Genomic DNA, 16,945 nt, shown 5'->3' with positions numbered 1-16,945 from the left:
AGACTCACGTAATTATCAAAGGATGGCGCTAGTGCTAAGGAACCCACCTACCAATAAGCAGATGTAAGAGACACAGGTTTGATCCCTGGGTCTGGAAGATGCCCTGGAGGAGGGCATGGCAACCTGCTCCAATATTATTTCCTGGAAAATTTCATGGACAGAGGAGCCTAATGGGCTGCAGTCCATTGGGTCATAAAGGGTCTGCATGACTGAAGCGACTAGCATGCATGCATTAGTACAAAAGTGATTTAAAATCACTAAGTTCCATGAACTAAAGGTAGTGTTTGTTCCATCAGACAGTCATGAGACATGGCTGAACAACAAAACTCTGATGCTGGGAGGTCTTGGGGACAGGAGGAGAAGGGGACGACAGAGGTTGAGATGGCTGGATGGCATCACCGACTCGATGGACATGAGTTTGAGTAATCTCTGGGAGTTGGTGATGAACATGGAGGTGGGGCAGGCTGTGATTCATGAGGTCGCAAAGAGTCGGACGGGACGGAGTGTCTGTACTGAATCACATTGTTAGGATACAATTGTTTGCATTGCTTCCTTTTATCTTCATTTCTATTTCATCTCTCATTTATCTGTCTACCAAATGCAGAACTAGCCACCTACAATACACCCCTTAGGATACAGCCTAACTGGTGTCCAGACATTTTCAAGTGTCCTCTTGGGGAAAAACTCACTCCAGTTGTCTATGACATCAATTACCAACTTCAAATACTACCCACTATTCAAATGAAAGGCACAGAATCTAACAGAGCTGGGGAGAATTTCAGCCTGAGAGGATTTGGAAATCCATCTGAAAATGGAAAGCAGACTCGAAGTGAAGTAGAAAAATTAATGATTAAAAAGTTGACAGCAAGTAACAGAAGGTAGTGACCCAATATGTCCCCTGAGGAAATATTTCTGAACAGCCTGTCCTAAGACAGATGGGGAAAGACAGACCAGCCTGACTCCATGAAATCACATCCCAGGTTCAGAAACAGGAAAGCTCTCTGGGATGGCAGTGGAAGGAGCTTGAAGGGGAGGGAATGTTCCAGTGGAAAGACCCCAGCTTCTGAGAGAAAACCCCATCATGACATTTTCTGTCCTGCCGAAAAAAGTGTCCTCTTGTTTCCTGATGAACGTGGGTATCCCCTATGCTTGGAGCAGCCCTGAAGGCAGGGTTATGTGGGTTGGGTCTGACTTCTCCCTGGACCTCCTGGGACAGCAACACAGGGTTGTGTCCTAGGTCCTCGTGGAGCTAGATGGACATGTCTCTGTGGATGGACAGTGGTTTCTGGAGAGACATGCTCTATGCTGCGCTATTCCCGGGACCAAAGCACCCGTCACTGCAGCTCTGACTCTTAAGACTGAGGGCTCCAGTCCCAGCAGTCAGCACTCTGTGTGATGCAGAATCCACAGACAGACCAGGTGAGGAGAGGGCCTCCAATAGTCCTGGTTCGACTCCCGCCCCAGCACCTGGGACAGGGCACCTGGGAAGGAGAAAGCATGAGACCTCTTCACAGAGGTCACTACATCACTCCACCTTCCTCAGACCCGGGGGATGCTCACAGCTCAGAGATGCCAGCAGGACGGGGAAGGACCAGACAGATCATCTTCCTTTGGATTAAAGCTGACTTTCAGAGGACTAGGTCAATGAAGATAAGAATGCTGAATCCCAAGGTGACAAGGACGCCTTGACCACATTTTGCTCTGGCTTACTAAAATTTGTTTCTTAACGAGGTCTTGACCTGTGGGTTTCTGTGTCCATCCTTTCCTAGTTTTATCAACACACCTAAGTCAGATTAGTGAGCATGCTTACCCTTGACCTCTGATCATTCTCAATGTTGGAGTCATTTCATTAAACCTGCTGTCTCCCAGGTGTTTCTGATCTCCTTGATGTCTATTGACCAAGAATCCTTGGGGGACAGTCTAGCCAGGACCCCCTGAACTTGAAATCTCTTCATGGTCATCTTCCATCCAGTCAATCTCCTTCTTGTCCATAAATCTCCATTTTACCATCAGTATTTGGAACTCAACCAAGTTTCCAAGGCTACCACAAATAACAAAGATTGAGATCTGAATCCCATCTTAAAAAATAATATTTATATTTGAGACATCAATGTCAAGCTCACATGCCCAGAAATACCATTCTTGCCTGAATGAACCTTTCTGAGAGAGATATTTTCTATTTAAAGCTGGCTTGCAGCAATGGATGCTTAGAGACACTAGCCTGTGCGTGAGGACTACACACGGGGTCATTTTAAAGATGGAAACTGTCAACTAAGGAGCACAAAATGTGAAAATATTTCAGTAGACGAACACGAAGGAGACTGATTTACATGATTGGATGAAACATGAGGGAATGGACTTGACTGCCCTCAAGTAGAAATATGTGTGTGTTGGATGATTTAAAGGCAGTCCACATTGTAAATGTCCATTAATGACCGTGAAATGATGGTATATGTTTTATGATGCTAATAATAGCTGAAAGTAGGTGAACTTGCAAATGCAGAATCTGAATAATGAGGATGTCTATATATGCAGTATTGGGGCTCTCTGTGCTAGCACCTATAACACTGGACACTGCAGAATTCTACCTGTTTTCACAGTTTCAGTGAAAGAAGGAGAGTGAGTCTCTTCCTTCCACATGTACAAAAACAACAAAAATTGTAGCGACTGAAAATCTCCTGTGTCTTCTCAGAACATTCATAGATTTCAAGATTCAGACTCACCAGGAAAATGGTGATGGGCCTCAGGGGTATGCTGAGATCCTTTGAGGAGAAGAAAAGTAAACCAAAAAGTTATGCTTAATTCTTGAGTATTAAATGTGTATATATAAAATCCATCCTACTTCAACAGGAAATTAAAACTGCAAAAACATGCATATTCCCACAGTATGCCGAGGATGACATAAAGCACAGCAGTGAGACGTTAGGACACAGAGGAGGGTCTCTGGTGGCGTCCTGGGAAGGAAGAGGCAAGCACAGGCTCTCCCGAGCATCCCCTCCAAGCCCAGGGCACTTGCTCCTGGGCTCAGCCCTGTGCTCGGTGTGTCCCACAAGCCCCCTGGTAGTCATGGAGCCCCTGGAGAGTGGCCTGTGTCTGGGCTGACACTGCCGTCCCCTCACTGTGTCTCTTGCACAATAATACACAGCTGTGTCCACAGTGGTCACAGAGCTCAGCTGCAGGGAGGACTGGTTCTTAGACGTGCCCCTGGAGATGGAGGTGTGGCTCTTGATGGAGGGGCTGTGGTAAGTGTCACCATTATAGTATGTGCTTCCCATCCACTCTAGCCCCTTCCCTGGGGCCTGGTGGAGCCAGCTCCCACCATAACCACGTGATGGAGCAACCAGAGACAGCACATGTGAGGGAGACGATCTATGAGGGCTTCACCAGTTCTGGGTCCTACTCCCGCATTTTCACCTGGGACAGGACACTCGGGGACAAGAAGATTCAAACCCAGTCAGTCACCTGCTGTCACAATTACCCCCACAGATGCATGCCTGACGCCTGACCTTCCCTTGGGGAGCTGTCACCAGGCAGAGAAGACCCCAAAGCCTCATCTTCTACACAACAGCTCTGCCTTCACTGAGACTTCCATCCTGCGTGAGCAGAGAAGGGTGAGCTCCCACAGCCCAGGGGTGGATTTTACCCTGGAGGTTGAAGAGGAATTTGCATTCAGGAATTCTTTTCCTGTGAATACAGACAGGCTGTGGTCACACTCACCCTGGTCATCTCAGGATCCCCATGTGTGCCTTCTGAATTTACATGGTTGGCGAGCAAGGGTGGTAAAGCAGTGTGTCTATCAGATGGCTTGGAACAAGATCCCAGGGCAGGTCCCCCTTTCTGAGCCCAGAGTCTCCGTCCTGACAGCTCCCACCTCCTGCCCCTTGGCCATCTCAGCTCAGTCCCTCATCGTCTCAGTCCTTGGGTCTTTCCTCAGGGCTGAGCCCAGCACAGCTCCTGCTTCCTTTCCCTGTGCCAGTGATGGTCATTGTGATGGGAGAGTGGACAGATGGTGGTGGGCTCCACGTTGACCCCATGGACAAATCCACCTGAGGACCTCTGCATTTCCCCTTATGAATGATCCAGACATAAGCTCAGAATGGGGTGTGGACTTCAGAGATGTTTAGGCAAGATGGTATCACCCGGATTGATCTCAAGGGAATGTGTGTGTGTTGAGTGACTCAATGAACTGGCCAAACTGTCAATGTCTATATAAGGACACAAAGTGACAGTATTTATGTTAAGATGCTAATAAAAGCTAGCATGTGGGTGAATTTGCAGTACAGAATCTGTGAATGATGAGAATCATTGCATATGCAGCACTGGGGAACTCTGACACTGGAGCCTTTGACGCTGCATGCTCCAGATTCTAACAATGCAGTTTAACAGAAAGAAAGAGTTTGGGTCTCTTCCTTCCTCATGTACAAAAACAGAACAAAGATTAAAATGTTTTAATATCTCTTGTTTTATTCAGGATAGTTACCAGTTTGAAATTAACATGAGAGTCAAGTGTTTTACTGAGTTCCTTAGAAGAAAAATGAAGGAGAAAAAAATGTAGCTGTTGAGTATTATGTGTGTGTGTGTGTGTGTTTGCATAAAGCTACCCTTGCTTCAAGGAAAAATTAAATGTATAAACATACATAGTTGTCTGAGAGTGACATAAACCACAACAATAAAATACCAGGACACAGAAGAGGGTTTATGGTGCAGCACCTGGGCAGGAGGAGGAAAGAGAAGCTCTGAGGAGAATCACCCCAGGAAGACCACCGCCCAACGCCTCTTCTGCACCTGCTCTGGGGCTCAGCTTTGTACTGAGTCCTGAGCGCCCCCTGGTGGTCACGGGCCCCTATGCAGGGAGGTTTTGGGGCTCACACTGACTTCCCCTCACTGTGTCTCTTGCACAGTAGTACACGGCCGTGTCCTCAGTTGTCACTCTGCTCAGTGATAGAGAGACTTGGCTCATGGAAGTGTCCCTGGTGATGCTGAGCCGGGATTTCAGGGCTGGGTTATAGCCTGTGCTTCCACCACTATATATGACACCAACCCACTCTAGTGCCTTCCCTGGAGCCTGGCGGACCCAGTTTACAGCATAGCTGGTCAATGAGAATCCAAAGACCGTGCATGTGAGGGAGAGGGTCTGTTATGGCTTCACCAGGCTGGGGACCGACTCCTGCAGCTGCACCTGGGACAGGACCCCTGTGGAGAGAGAGAAGCACAGTGACCCATGGGCTCAGATGCAGCTTCCCCACGTGCCCATGTCTGATCCAGAGACACTCACCTCTGGGGGCTGACAGCACAAAGAGGAGGGTCCACAGTGGGTTCATCTTCGAGCAGATGAGAGTCACCACTCCCGAAAGTCTCTTCAAGCCTGAGGAGGAGCCTGAATTTAAGTGAGCTGGTGCTCTGACTCTACCCTGTGACCTGAGTGGATATTTGCATATGGGGGGGGACCTCCGTATAAAAAGCAGAAAGCAGTGAATAGAGGTCCTGTCTATGGGGCTCCCGATGTGAGGGGGTGCTGTCTGTGGCCTCAGAGAACTCAGCCCCTCCTGGGGTCCCCTCCCTAGACCAGGAAGACTGTTGAGGAATGAAATGATGAAGGAGGGCTGGTCAGGAAAAAAATGCTTTCAGGGAACAATGGCAGATTTGGGGAAGAGACTTTAATCTCAAGAACGTGTTTGCCTTTACTCAAAAAATGCCCACCACACATTCAGGTACCAGCCGTTTGTTAGACACAAACTGTTTTTTTTTTTTTGTTGTTTTTGTTTTTTCCTTTCTGATTAGCTGATGTTTACTTATCCCATATGCAAACATCAGAGAAAAATATACATGTAATAATCACATTGAATTCAAATGGAGTTGAGTACAATTAAATGTTTATAAGAATTCCCAAAGCATTTATATTTCCCTTTGCTTTCTTGACTGTTTTTTCATCTTTAACAGCTTAAATAACCTCAAGAATCACTCTAGAGGAGGTTTGTTCATAGTAATTAAAGACAGTATTACTTTTGTGGACAAAGTAGACATTTCTGCTGAGATGCTCGTCTTCCCAGCACGGCTGACCTTGCCCAGTGGCCTGTCCTGCATTTCGCTGTGCACAACTGAGTGTCTGCAGGAACTCATGAACCTCAACATCTCCTCCCTGAGGGTGGGCACTGAGGGCCCAAGGCTGCTGAGGACTGAGGACACACAGCTCCTGGGAGCTCCTCGGTGCCCCGACATGCTGCAGCTGTCCTGATCACTGTGTGCAGGCTCCCTCCTCCTCCCGGTGCTTATTTCTTCCTCTCTGCGTCCTTGCCAGTGAGATGGGAGCTCAGGGAGCGTAGTTCCCACCACAGTGGTGAGAGGACACGCGTGGTTCTTGGGGGTAAACCTTCACAGTGAACGGCGTGCAGAGTGTGAGGGCGGCAGGGTCAGAAGAAAGCCCCTCCTCAGGAAGCAGGTTCCCTTGAAAACCCCACTGAGAGCAGCTTTCCCGAGTCCTGGGTCTCTGTGTCCTGGACTGAGCCTGAGGTCCTCTGAGTCAGCAGTGCTGGAGGGCAGAGCACAGCTCCCCCATCTCCCTGTGGCCCTGAGGCTGTGGCCTCAGCACCTGCATTTCCGTCTTGAGGATATAGATTGGGGGATGACAGTCACATCATGACAGTCGTGTGTGGACTTTACAGAGGGTCTGCCAGGGGTGGGGAGTGCTGTCATCAGTGGTGTTATCTCTCCTGGAGCCAGAAAAGAGCAGTGTGTGTCCCCATCTCTGACTGACACCCTGTCCACGCGACCCTGAGATTCAACACTGCAGCTTCGGGGCAGGTCAGCTCTCCCTCAGCCCAGGGCTCTCACCTGTGTATCAACTGATGTGGAAACTGCTGTCTATGAAAAGCCCTCTCCTCCATTCTGTTTCATGAAAAGAGTCCTTTTATAAATGGAGATATAATTACAGAATTATAGAAGGAAATATATGGAAGGAAAATTATAGAAGGAAATAGCATTTACCACATTACTTCTAGATTTTCAATAATAGTAGTAGGGTAAATTAAGTAAGGAAGAACCTACCTGTGTGTAGATAGTAAGACACTCAGCTAAAGCAGGATGAGTAAGAATCAGAGCACACATCTGCACCCTCTGGTCTGGACCTGAAAAGTGAGCAGACGCTGTGGGGTGGGGAAGGGGAGGAGTGCCATCCAACACCTGGAAGCAGCTGAGCCTGTTAGTTACCAGGTGCAATCAGTGACAACCTTCAAGCACATGCCCCAGCATCTGACCTGGCCTTGATGAGCTGGAGGACTGGAGGCGACCATACCAATTGCTGTTCGTGCAGAAGGAAATGTAACCAGTCTCCAGGTTTCAGGACCAAACAGGGACGGTGAAGGCCCCTCTGTGCACAGGTGTGTTGTGTCAGAACAAGCGTCTGTGGGCTCAGTGAGTCACATGAAGACGTGACCTCACTCCTCAGTTATTTAAATGTGATACATTTTTAAATGATCTTATTTCATTTAATACAGTTCAGTTTGGGAAATGGTTTATAATTAAAATTAAACATGTCAAAATACTAGTACACATTTTTTGCACAAGAGCTCAGACAAAGAATCAATACGACATTGATAAAGGTGCTCAGTCATGTCTGACTCTCTCAGACCCTATGGACTGCGACGCGCCAAGCTCCTCTGTCCTCCAGTATCTCCTGGAGTTTGCTCAAATTCCTGTCCTTTGAGCCAGTGGTGCCATCCAACCATCTCATCGTCTGTCACCCCCTTCTCCTCCAATCTTTCCCAGCATCAGGGTCATTTCCAATGGATCAGCTCTTCGTAGCAGGTGGCCAAAGTATTGGAGCTTCAGCAGATGGAGGGCCCTATTTGCATGAGCTGGTGGTATATAAGAAGTCATGTCATCAAATGGCAGCAGAAAGGACAGAGTTCCAGAGAACAAGCCAGTGTCTTAGATTTGTGATGTTGATAGTATTTGGGAAATACAATTTTTTTTTCCAGAGCAATAACACTCAGGTCATTTTTCTCATGCACGCAATCCTGTGATGCAGGTGGCCTTGTAACCCTCATATTGGAGAGAGAAACTACACCCAGGACTGCAGAGGGTTTCTGGAGCAACCAAGGATAAACACTGGGTGACCATCAGATCCAGTGTCCACATGTGTGCCCTGGGCCTGGCTGCCCGCTGAACCACTTCAGGACAGAGATGCCTGGGGAGGTTTGAGAGCCCCTTCTGTAACCTGAGCATGAGAACTTTGTTCTCTTCCTGTATTGACATAAAATACATGGAGACAGTAGGGCCCATTACAAGTAATTTCAAGAGTCTAACATTTCATTATTTTTCTTTCACCCCTTAAATTCCAAGTCATCCACCTTTGCACTTCTAACAGCTTTGATGTGGTACTTGATACAATAAACCACATACACTCTGATAAATACTGATGTAGACATCACCATTATCAAGAGAGAACAAATCAGTTCCTGTCATTATTTTCAGGAGCGTCTGGTTTTCCTCTCTCCTGTCCCTTTTCTTCTTCGTCCCTGTCCCCATGTAATCTTGATCTTTTCTTCAGGATTACTTGAAGATTACTTCAGATTACTTTTCATTTTCTAGAATTTACAAAATAGGGTCATATTGTATGTATTTTTCTTGGAACATCTTATCTCACTGAGCATGACTACTTGTGAATACCACCTTCCTGCTGTGTCTACCAGGAATCACGGGAATTAATGACAGGTGGGGTTTCCAAGCATCATTATGGCCGTGTTGTTGCATTCATTAAGCTGATCTTTGAAATGGGAATTGTTTCCAGCTTCTGGGCATCACAAGAAGGAGGCTATCCTCTTGGGGATATAGAGAGAGAGGAGCTGGAAAATGTTTCTCTTTTTAATCTGTTTTTACCAAAAAAGCCTCAAAATGGACAACTTACACATTATCAAAATCTCATCAAATTTTGTTACTGTGCAGTCACTCAGTTGTGTGCGACTCTTTGAGACCCCCATGGATGGCAGCACGCCAGGCTTCCCTGTCCTTCACCATCTCCCAGAGCTTGCTCAAACACATGTCCATTCAGTTGGTGATGCCAGCCAGCCTTCTCATCCCCTGTCATCCCCTTCTCCTCCTGCCCTCAAGCTTTCCCAGCATCGGAGTTTTTTTCTAATGAGTCAGCTCTTTGCATCAGGTGGCCAAAGCATTGGAGCTTCAGTTTCAGCATCAGTACTTCCAATGAATATTCAGGACTGATTTCCTTTGAGATTGATTTGTTTTATCTCCTTGCAGTCCTAGGGACTCTCACGAGTCTCCCCAACACCATAGTTCAAAAGCACCAATTCTTCAGTGCTCAGCCTTCTTTATGATCCAACTCCCACATCCATATATGGCTACTGGCAAACCATAGCTTTGACTATATGGACCCTTGTTGGCAAAGTAATGTCTCTGCTTTTTAATATGCTGTCTAGGGTGGTCATAGGTCTTCTTCCAAGGAGCAAGCATCTTTAATTTCATGGCTGCAGTCACCATCTGCAGTGATTTTGGAGCCTGGGAGGCGGTTGCTGGGAGTGCGTCAGGCGTGCTGTGAGACTGCCAGGGAGCCGGGGCCTCATGTCTGGGATAGAGGGCGGTGGGGGAGCCAGGTGATACAGAAGTCTTGCAAACTACCTTTTGGAAGGTAGTTTGTATGTCAAAAGGGTATTGCTAATTAAAGAAAGCCAGATAACCCAAGTTCAGGAATTTAGTGCTTTTCTGTGTGTGGGAAGATGCAAGCGTCTGGGCTCCCTGAAAACATTCGTTTCATAACACCTCAGCTGTCTGGGCCAGGGTCCTGCATTTTCACATCCTGAGTTTCCTCAGGGCTCACTGAGGGGAGTGGCTGCAGCCCACGGGCTGCTGGACGGCAGGTATTGTTCACCTCCCTGGGCACCCTCAGGGCTCAGGAATTCACCTTTGGGGGGCTGGCATCCCGGATGACTGTGGCATCCTTGTTTACTGATATGGCAGGAAGTGCTCCATTTCTCAAAGGTAAGAAGAAAAAGGGAGATTATATTCAAGCCAAACTGAGGATTCTAGCCCCAGAAGGGAAGTGGATTCTCAGAAGTCACTCTGCCTACCAGGAGTCGAAGGCATAGTCATGCACATTTTTGAGACAAAGCATCGTCCATCGGAAAGACGTGAGGGTATTTTACAGAAAGGTCACCAAGGGTGTCCAGCCAGGTAAGTCGTACAAAGTGGGCAGAGGTTCGCCGAGACCCCTCCAGAGCTGGGAGAGAGTGCTGATCTTTAGGAAGTTACGCGGCCGGTGTCGGAAGAGAGGAAACTTGCCCTTTCCCTTGGGGCAGGCCCTCTGACATCTGAGGAGCACAGGCTGAGCTGTGCCACAGAACCACAGGTGCCAGGAAGGCCCAGCACGGGGAGGGTGCACACTACACGGAGGGCCTGTCCTGCCTTAGATACAAAAGCCATCTCATCAGTTTTCAGGGTCACTTCAGGTGTGGAGGGGAGAGGGGTGTCCCCTTGGCGTCCACATGGGCTTGCAGTGGCTTCATAGAGTGAGTCTTTGCTTCGCATGTGGGGAGATCACTGGGTGAGCTGTACAGAGTTCTGAGTGTCTGGTTCGAGTCTGTGCAGTGAACTGGACAGAATTTGGCTTCCTAGAGTTTCATCTGGACTTCCCTGGTGGCTCACTGGTAAAGAAGTCTCCTGCCAATGCAGGAGATGCTGGTTTGATCCTGGGTCAGGAAGCTCCCCTGGAGAAGGAAATGGCAAGAGACTCCATTATTCTTGCCTGGGAAAGCCCATGGCCAGTGGAACCTGGCAGGCGATACAGTCATGGGGTTGTGAAGAGTTGGACACAACTTAGTGTCTAAACCACAACAAACAAGAGTAAGAGTTTCATTGATGACATCTGGCTGTTTGCTGACACGTCATCCAGCCCGAGCTTCTCCTTTTGAAGGCATCAGGGCAGGATCCCCACACACGGCCATGGGGCATTGGGGCAGGATTCCTACACGCGGGCATGACCAGTTTTGCAGATGTCCGAAAGCTTGCCCCAGATCCACCAGGGCCTGGATTAGCCTGTGCAGATGATTACAACTCGGTAACCTCAGCGCTTTCTTGAGGATTCGCATTCTAATTAGATTCCTACTTCTTTCTCAGTCAGTTTTGTGGCTAGAAAAGGAACATTCTGGCTGCCGGCATTGACTTTGTTGGCATGCTCTGCTAACCCTTCTGCTCTGGACCTGCTCGGTCCTCCCAGCCTGCAGTGTGTCCAGGGCAGAGGAGCAGAGCCTGCAGGGGGAGCAGGTGGTGCGGGGCAGGGAGAGCCCCTGAGGTGGGGCAGAGACAGGGAACACTGCTGCAAACACGGCTGGATGGCTGGGCTGTCTGCGGGCACTGCCCGCTGGGGCGGTGGCCTCCAGCTTGAGGGTGAGTCGTGTCCTGCCCGAGGGGCAGGGCCGCTGGGGTGAATCCCACGGCTAGGCTTTGGTTCCACAGGCATGGCCATGCTGGGGGTGGGCGCACAGTCTCCGGAGCTGCGGGTGGGGCAGGTGTGTCAGCTGCTGCAGGTGGAGGGAGGGGCTCAGGCTGCAGGAACAGAGTGGCAGGAGCTGGCGAAGACCCTGGCAGACTGAGTGCTTGGTGTGGCCTGGGCAGCATGCCCGGTACCCACATGTCACTCGCTGGGCCCTCACCATGAATCCCCAGGGGACCCGTGGGAACTGTGATGATTAATTACTCCACAGGCTTGGCACGGGCCGCAAAGGACCCAGCACACCGTCTCCTGCCAGCTGCTGGTGGGGCCAGATCTCCATGCAAGACGGCGCTGGGGGTGGGTGGGCAGGGTTGGTTCTGGCGTGGAGAAGGGCTCTGGCTTCTGGGGAGGATGGCGCAGAGGCACGGAGTCCAGGGCAGGTCTGCAGTGAGCTCAGGCTGAGTGGACGATGCGCACTGTGCTAGGTCTGGATGGAGGACTCACCAGGCCCTGCATTCTGGGGCTGATATTGCGCCTTTGAGGACAACAGGAGCTCCTGGCCACTGCTCCGGGCTTCCCGTGGGCATCTGCACGGGGCTCCAGGCACAGGGCACGTCTCCTCTCATCCCCTCCAGGTCACCTCTGGAGCCCCAGGTGGCCGCAGGGTCCCTGGAGCCGAGCGCCCCTGGCATGTGCCCTCGTGGGGTTGCAGCTGTGCTGGGCAGCTGTGGCTGCTTGCTGAGGCCCTCACCAGTGTCCAGGCCTCCCAGCTAGGCCTGGGCTGGGTGTTGCAGCCTGTCCTGGGGGCTCCATGCAGGTGGGTTTTCCTTCTGAGGCTGCTAGCAGCCCCTGGCCCACAGGGACTGCAGTGCTGTCCCCTGTAGGGGGGCCAGCTGGCGTCTATGAGCAAGGACAGCTGAGAGCAGGAGGCGGTGCTGAGGCAGGAAGGCGTGGCTCTGGGGAGTGGTGGGAGGCCTCAGTTCAGTCAGTTCACGTGCTCAGTCGTGTCCGACTCTGCCACCCCATGGACTGCAGCACGCCAGGCTTCCCTGTCCATCACCATCTCCTGGAGCTTGCTCAAACTCATGTCCATCGAGTCGGTGATGCCATCCAACCATCTCATCCTCTGTCATCCTGATCCTCCTGCCTTCGATCTTTCCCAGCATCAGGGTCTTTTCCAAGGAGTCAGTTCTTCACATCAGGTGGTCAAAGTATTGGAGCTTCAGCTTGGGCATCCGTCCTTCCAATGAATATTCAGGACTGATTTCTTTTAGGATGGACTGGTAAGATATCCTTGCTGTCCAAGAGACTCTCCAGAGTCTTCTCCAACAGGGAGGCACTGAGGCAGGGCCGGTCAGGAAGGTGTGGCTCTGAGGGGTGGTGGGAGGCCTAGGGAGCATCTCCTCCCGGGTGGGCCCAACCTTCCGCCGACGAGCTCCTCCCAGCCTGTCCAGGGTTCCTGGAGCTCACTCACCAGTCACCGTCATCAGCCCCACTCTTTGATACCTGCTGCTTGGTCCAGGTTTCCTTGGTTCTTCCCCAGAGACAGGGGAAGGTACCTTCTATTTTAGACTCTATTTCTGCTTTCAGTTTCAGAATCGACTAATACCAGATGCGTGCTTTCCCCCTGGGCTGCTTCAGGTCAAGAAACATGACGAGACTGCCTCTGCGTCCTCTCCCTCCTCCCAAAGCCCTGGATGGACCCGGAGCCACTGACTGTGCTCAGTGGGCCTTTGCAATGGCTAACCCACAGCAGCCCGCTTTTCCCAGCTTCTTCTCTGACATGGGGGAAGAACCGCTGGAAGGAGAAGAACCTTGTCTCTCAAGGGCTTGGGGGAAGAGAGGCCTTTCACCATGGGGTGCTGTGTCTGGTCCACTTGCTTCCTCAGGTACGGGAGGGAGCAGGTGGGCCAAAGGAGGCTTTGTTAAGGTCGTGACTGGGTGCCCCAGTGTTGAAAGCACCTAAACCCAGGCTCTCTGCCAGCCCTGACCAGGAGAAGGGGCAAGAGTCCTGCCCCTGGACAGGGTAGGGGGAAACTCTTCTGCCTGCACTGGACTCTGCAGGCAGGGGTCGGTGGGAGGGAGGAGGACCCTGGTAGGTTGTGAGGGTCTTAAACAAGAGTGCTGGCAGTGCGTCTCCCAAGCAGACCCGGTGGTCCCTGGGCTCCCACGTACTGGAGTCATTTTTGGACCGGGAGACTGTTTCCAGAACCTTCCATCTCTGAGTTTTAGAACCCAGTTTGAGTTTGAGGACTTCAAAGCCTTTACCCAAAAATTGTGGAAAAAGAGGAGAGCCCACCTAGATTCTAGTGCTGGGTCTGCAGAGCCTGGAGGCCATGAGCACCAGGCTGGCCTCCCAGGGGGTGTCCTCATGGGGGTCAGACACACCCAGCACTTGAGCACACTCACTCTTGCACACACGCGCATGATGTTCACCTCAGAAAAATCCAGAGGTCACCCTTGGGTGAGAAATGGCTGTCTGGGTCTCTGCTCTGTCCTGAGGCTGGACGTGGAAGGCTCCCACCATGCCCAGCTGCCAGAGGACAGTGGAGCTGCCACATGTGGCAGACCACCCCATTAGCCCCCAGCCCTGTGTGAGTAGTCCTCGACTGGGAGTAGTCCTTGACTACCCTGAATCCAGTTTGGGTTTGGCAAAAGAGAAGGTACCTAGGAGATGAGGAAAACTTCAGTGTTCCAGAGCACGGATTTGTAGAAACCCCCAATAAAGTTGCCCCTAAAGGGGTTGTTAACACCAGGACCAGCAACTCTGGGTCAAGACCCAGTTGCTGACTCAGGTCTCTCCTGACCAGTCTCAGGCTCAGTTTGGGCTCTTAGGAATACAAGATATTAGAGGACACCTATGTATGCTTTTCAAGATTTATTTCAGAGTTCTGATCAGCGGCCTATCGAAGAGACCTGGTGTGAGAATGCTGATCCTCCTGATATCTGACCCCACCCCTGTCTGCTGCAGACTTCAGCTTTACTGTCTATCACTGATTCCTTCTCAGAAGTTCCTCCTACCTCCCCTGCAGTTGTGCAGGGGTCAGGAGGCTGGTTTACACAGGATGCACTGTCTCTTCCTTAATTTTGCTGGTATGGATAGTTTTTACATTTGTGGCCACACCAAAGAGGACAGCAGCTATAAGGGCATACAGGCGACCGAACACCAGTCTCGCATAGACTAAAATTGTTTCGTCATATGGTACCGATCGAAACAGTCTTGGAGGGGGTCCGCTGTCTTCACTCCCTCCATCACCCGTGTTTTGGCAAAACGGAGGTGCCCAGCCCAGGTGGCAATGGCAGTTGTCTTCACTGTTGCAAACTCCTCTGGAGTTGCATTTCTGAGGGAAACACGTATACTCCATTTGACTAACAGAACCGTTGCAGAAGGTGTTTAAACAGTACGTTCCAGGAGCACAGAGGGCACCGTTTTTCACTTGGCCATAATCAACTGCTCCTTGCCCACGGTGTAGGTCCAGCCCAAAACACAAGGCTTCTAACGTATGCGTTTGATGAAATCCAACGTGTTCCTGCAGTGGAGGCAGGAAACTGACATTGGTGCACTGCAGCCTTCCACAAAGCTGATCCCGCTGTGAACAAGCTATAAAGCGGACAGACCAAGATGTTCTTCTACAGAATCCAAATCGGTAAGCTTTTCTGTTTAAACTATAGCATTGATCCGGAGCATTCAAAGCCCCTCGACCAAAGATTTCTCTGCAGTGCACACTGCGGTCAGTGCAGCTTCCTTTAAAGCAGTACCCTTCTTCACCACACGGCGTTCCATCTTGCATAAAAACATCTCTAGGGCAGGTCTTGCTTATCCCACGGCAGTACTCAGGAAGGTCACACATACTCCGGATGGGTCTGCAGAGCGTCCCGGGCTTGGAGAATGTGCAGTTTGTGCAGCATGTGTCTGCATCACAAATACTTGCCTCAGTGAAAGAACAGAGGTTGTCACAGCATGGGTTGCTGTAGCAGTCCTTGAAGGAGCCGCAGTCGCATTGCTCCTCATTTTCCACTTCTTTGTTTCCACAACGTTCGTGTGTCATCGATCTATTGTAATATACCGGCTCAAGGTGGTACATACAAGAGCTTATATCACGGCCAACTATATGTTGTAAATGCCCATAGGAGCAGTTACTGAAAGCATCTGTCAGAGACTGGTAGCCATTCATAATGCAGGTGGTCCTTCTCTGGCAAACACAGTCTGGGTAGTCATAATACAGACCAATACTTCTGCCAATTAGAAAGCACACATAGAGAGCCACCGTTAGGGTATTTTTCCCCGATGTAGCAATTGGCACCAAACTACCTGAAAGGCAGAAACTATACAGGCCTGGAACATAGACACCGTCAGGCGGTTCAGCTGTGCTAAAGACTACAGCTGTATGTGGTTTAAAAGCAGGATATAAGGTTCTTGAATAGAACTGGAAGTATGCACTCTGTGGTCTGAGAGACGCAGTGCTGACTGGGTCCCTAACATTGTAAACATGCATGATGCTAATATAAAACCTCGTCTCAAGACCACGATACACTGCATCAATGATATTGCCCACATCCACCATGTACTGAACAGTTTTTGACACATTGTTTATGGTTCTGTAAAATGCATTAGTAGACTGACATAATCCTTTCATAAGTGCTTCATGAAACATATATAGCTTACTAGACATCCTGGGGGCTGCGGTGATGTTTGCTGGAGAGAGCAGAGGGTCCCTTTCCTCATCATACCCTGGTCTGTGCATCCGTCCCATTGTGCTGGCATCTGCCACCATCTGAGAAAGAGTGTGCTCAAACTTTTGAGAATGCTTGAGGGGGCTGATTTCGTAGGTGAGGTCATCCAACTTCATATAACCCTGGAGACCCCCAGAGCACGTGTTCATGGTGACTGTGGAGAAAGGGATCTCCTCCAGGTAGCCAAAATAGTAGCAGTCTTCAGGGAGAAAGGGGTGGTCCGTCTGCAGGACTCCTTGGTCATCCTGAGTCATCATCAGGTATCCAGGCCAAAGGAGCCTCTTGCGCCGCATGTGGATTACGTGTCTCTGTCCCCCAAAACGCAGGCTGTAGGAGAGCCAGCCCAACACCTGGGAGCCCTTGCCTTGGTGCAGCTCCTTCCTGGGAATGACCACCTCCGTGGAGATGTAGCGCCATGAGGGACGGTCTGGAGAGCACAGGACAGGGGCCAGCACTGCACAGAGCCCGAGCAGCCAGAGGGCTGCCCTCAGGGAGACCCAGCCCTCTGCCGGCATGGGGGCGCTGCTCAGGGATGTCTGCCAGCGAGGACAGAGAAGGCGAGGCCCCGCAGAGAAGCCAGGTCTGAGCCGTGTGCTGAGGCCACTGCCGTCAGAGGAGATACTGATAGAGAACAAAGGGTGCCGGGGCTGCCAGTGTCCAGCCCTGGGCGGGTCATCTGCAGAGACTGAGTCACAGTCACAGGGCGAGGCCCTGGGCAAGCCTGGTCATCAGTTCAGTGGGGCTGACCAGGGGCAGGGGGGAGGCTGT

The 16,945-nt window shown here is 50.6% G+C and overlaps 1 protein-coding gene and 1 pseudogene across 1 annotated transcript; both read right to left on the bottom strand.

The window, feature by feature from the left end:
- Window positions 1–4,651: 4,651 nt before the first annotated feature.
- LOC112577721 lies at window positions 4,652–5,592 on the bottom strand (annotated as a pseudogene).
- An 8,907-nt stretch (window positions 5,593–14,499) lies between these two features.
- On the bottom strand, window positions 14,500–16,692 carry LOC102408768 (disintegrin and metalloproteinase domain-containing protein 20). The gene has a single exon (XM_006040051.4). It carries the CDS (start codon window positions 16,690–16,692, stop codon window positions 14,500–14,502), a length of 2,193 nt encoding a protein of 730 aa, XP_006040113.4.
- Window positions 16,693–16,945: the final 253 nt, after the last annotated feature.

Source organism: Bubalus bubalis, chromosome 20 (assembly GCF_019923935.1).
Source record: "Bubalus bubalis isolate 160015118507 breed Murrah chromosome 20, NDDB_SH_1, whole genome shotgun sequence".
In the NCBI taxonomy this organism is placed as follows: Eukaryota; Metazoa; Chordata; class Mammalia; order Artiodactyla; family Bovidae; genus Bubalus; species Bubalus bubalis.
The sequence above is the reverse complement of the archived record's forward strand: the minus strand, read 5'-3'. Positions and strand labels throughout refer to the sequence as shown.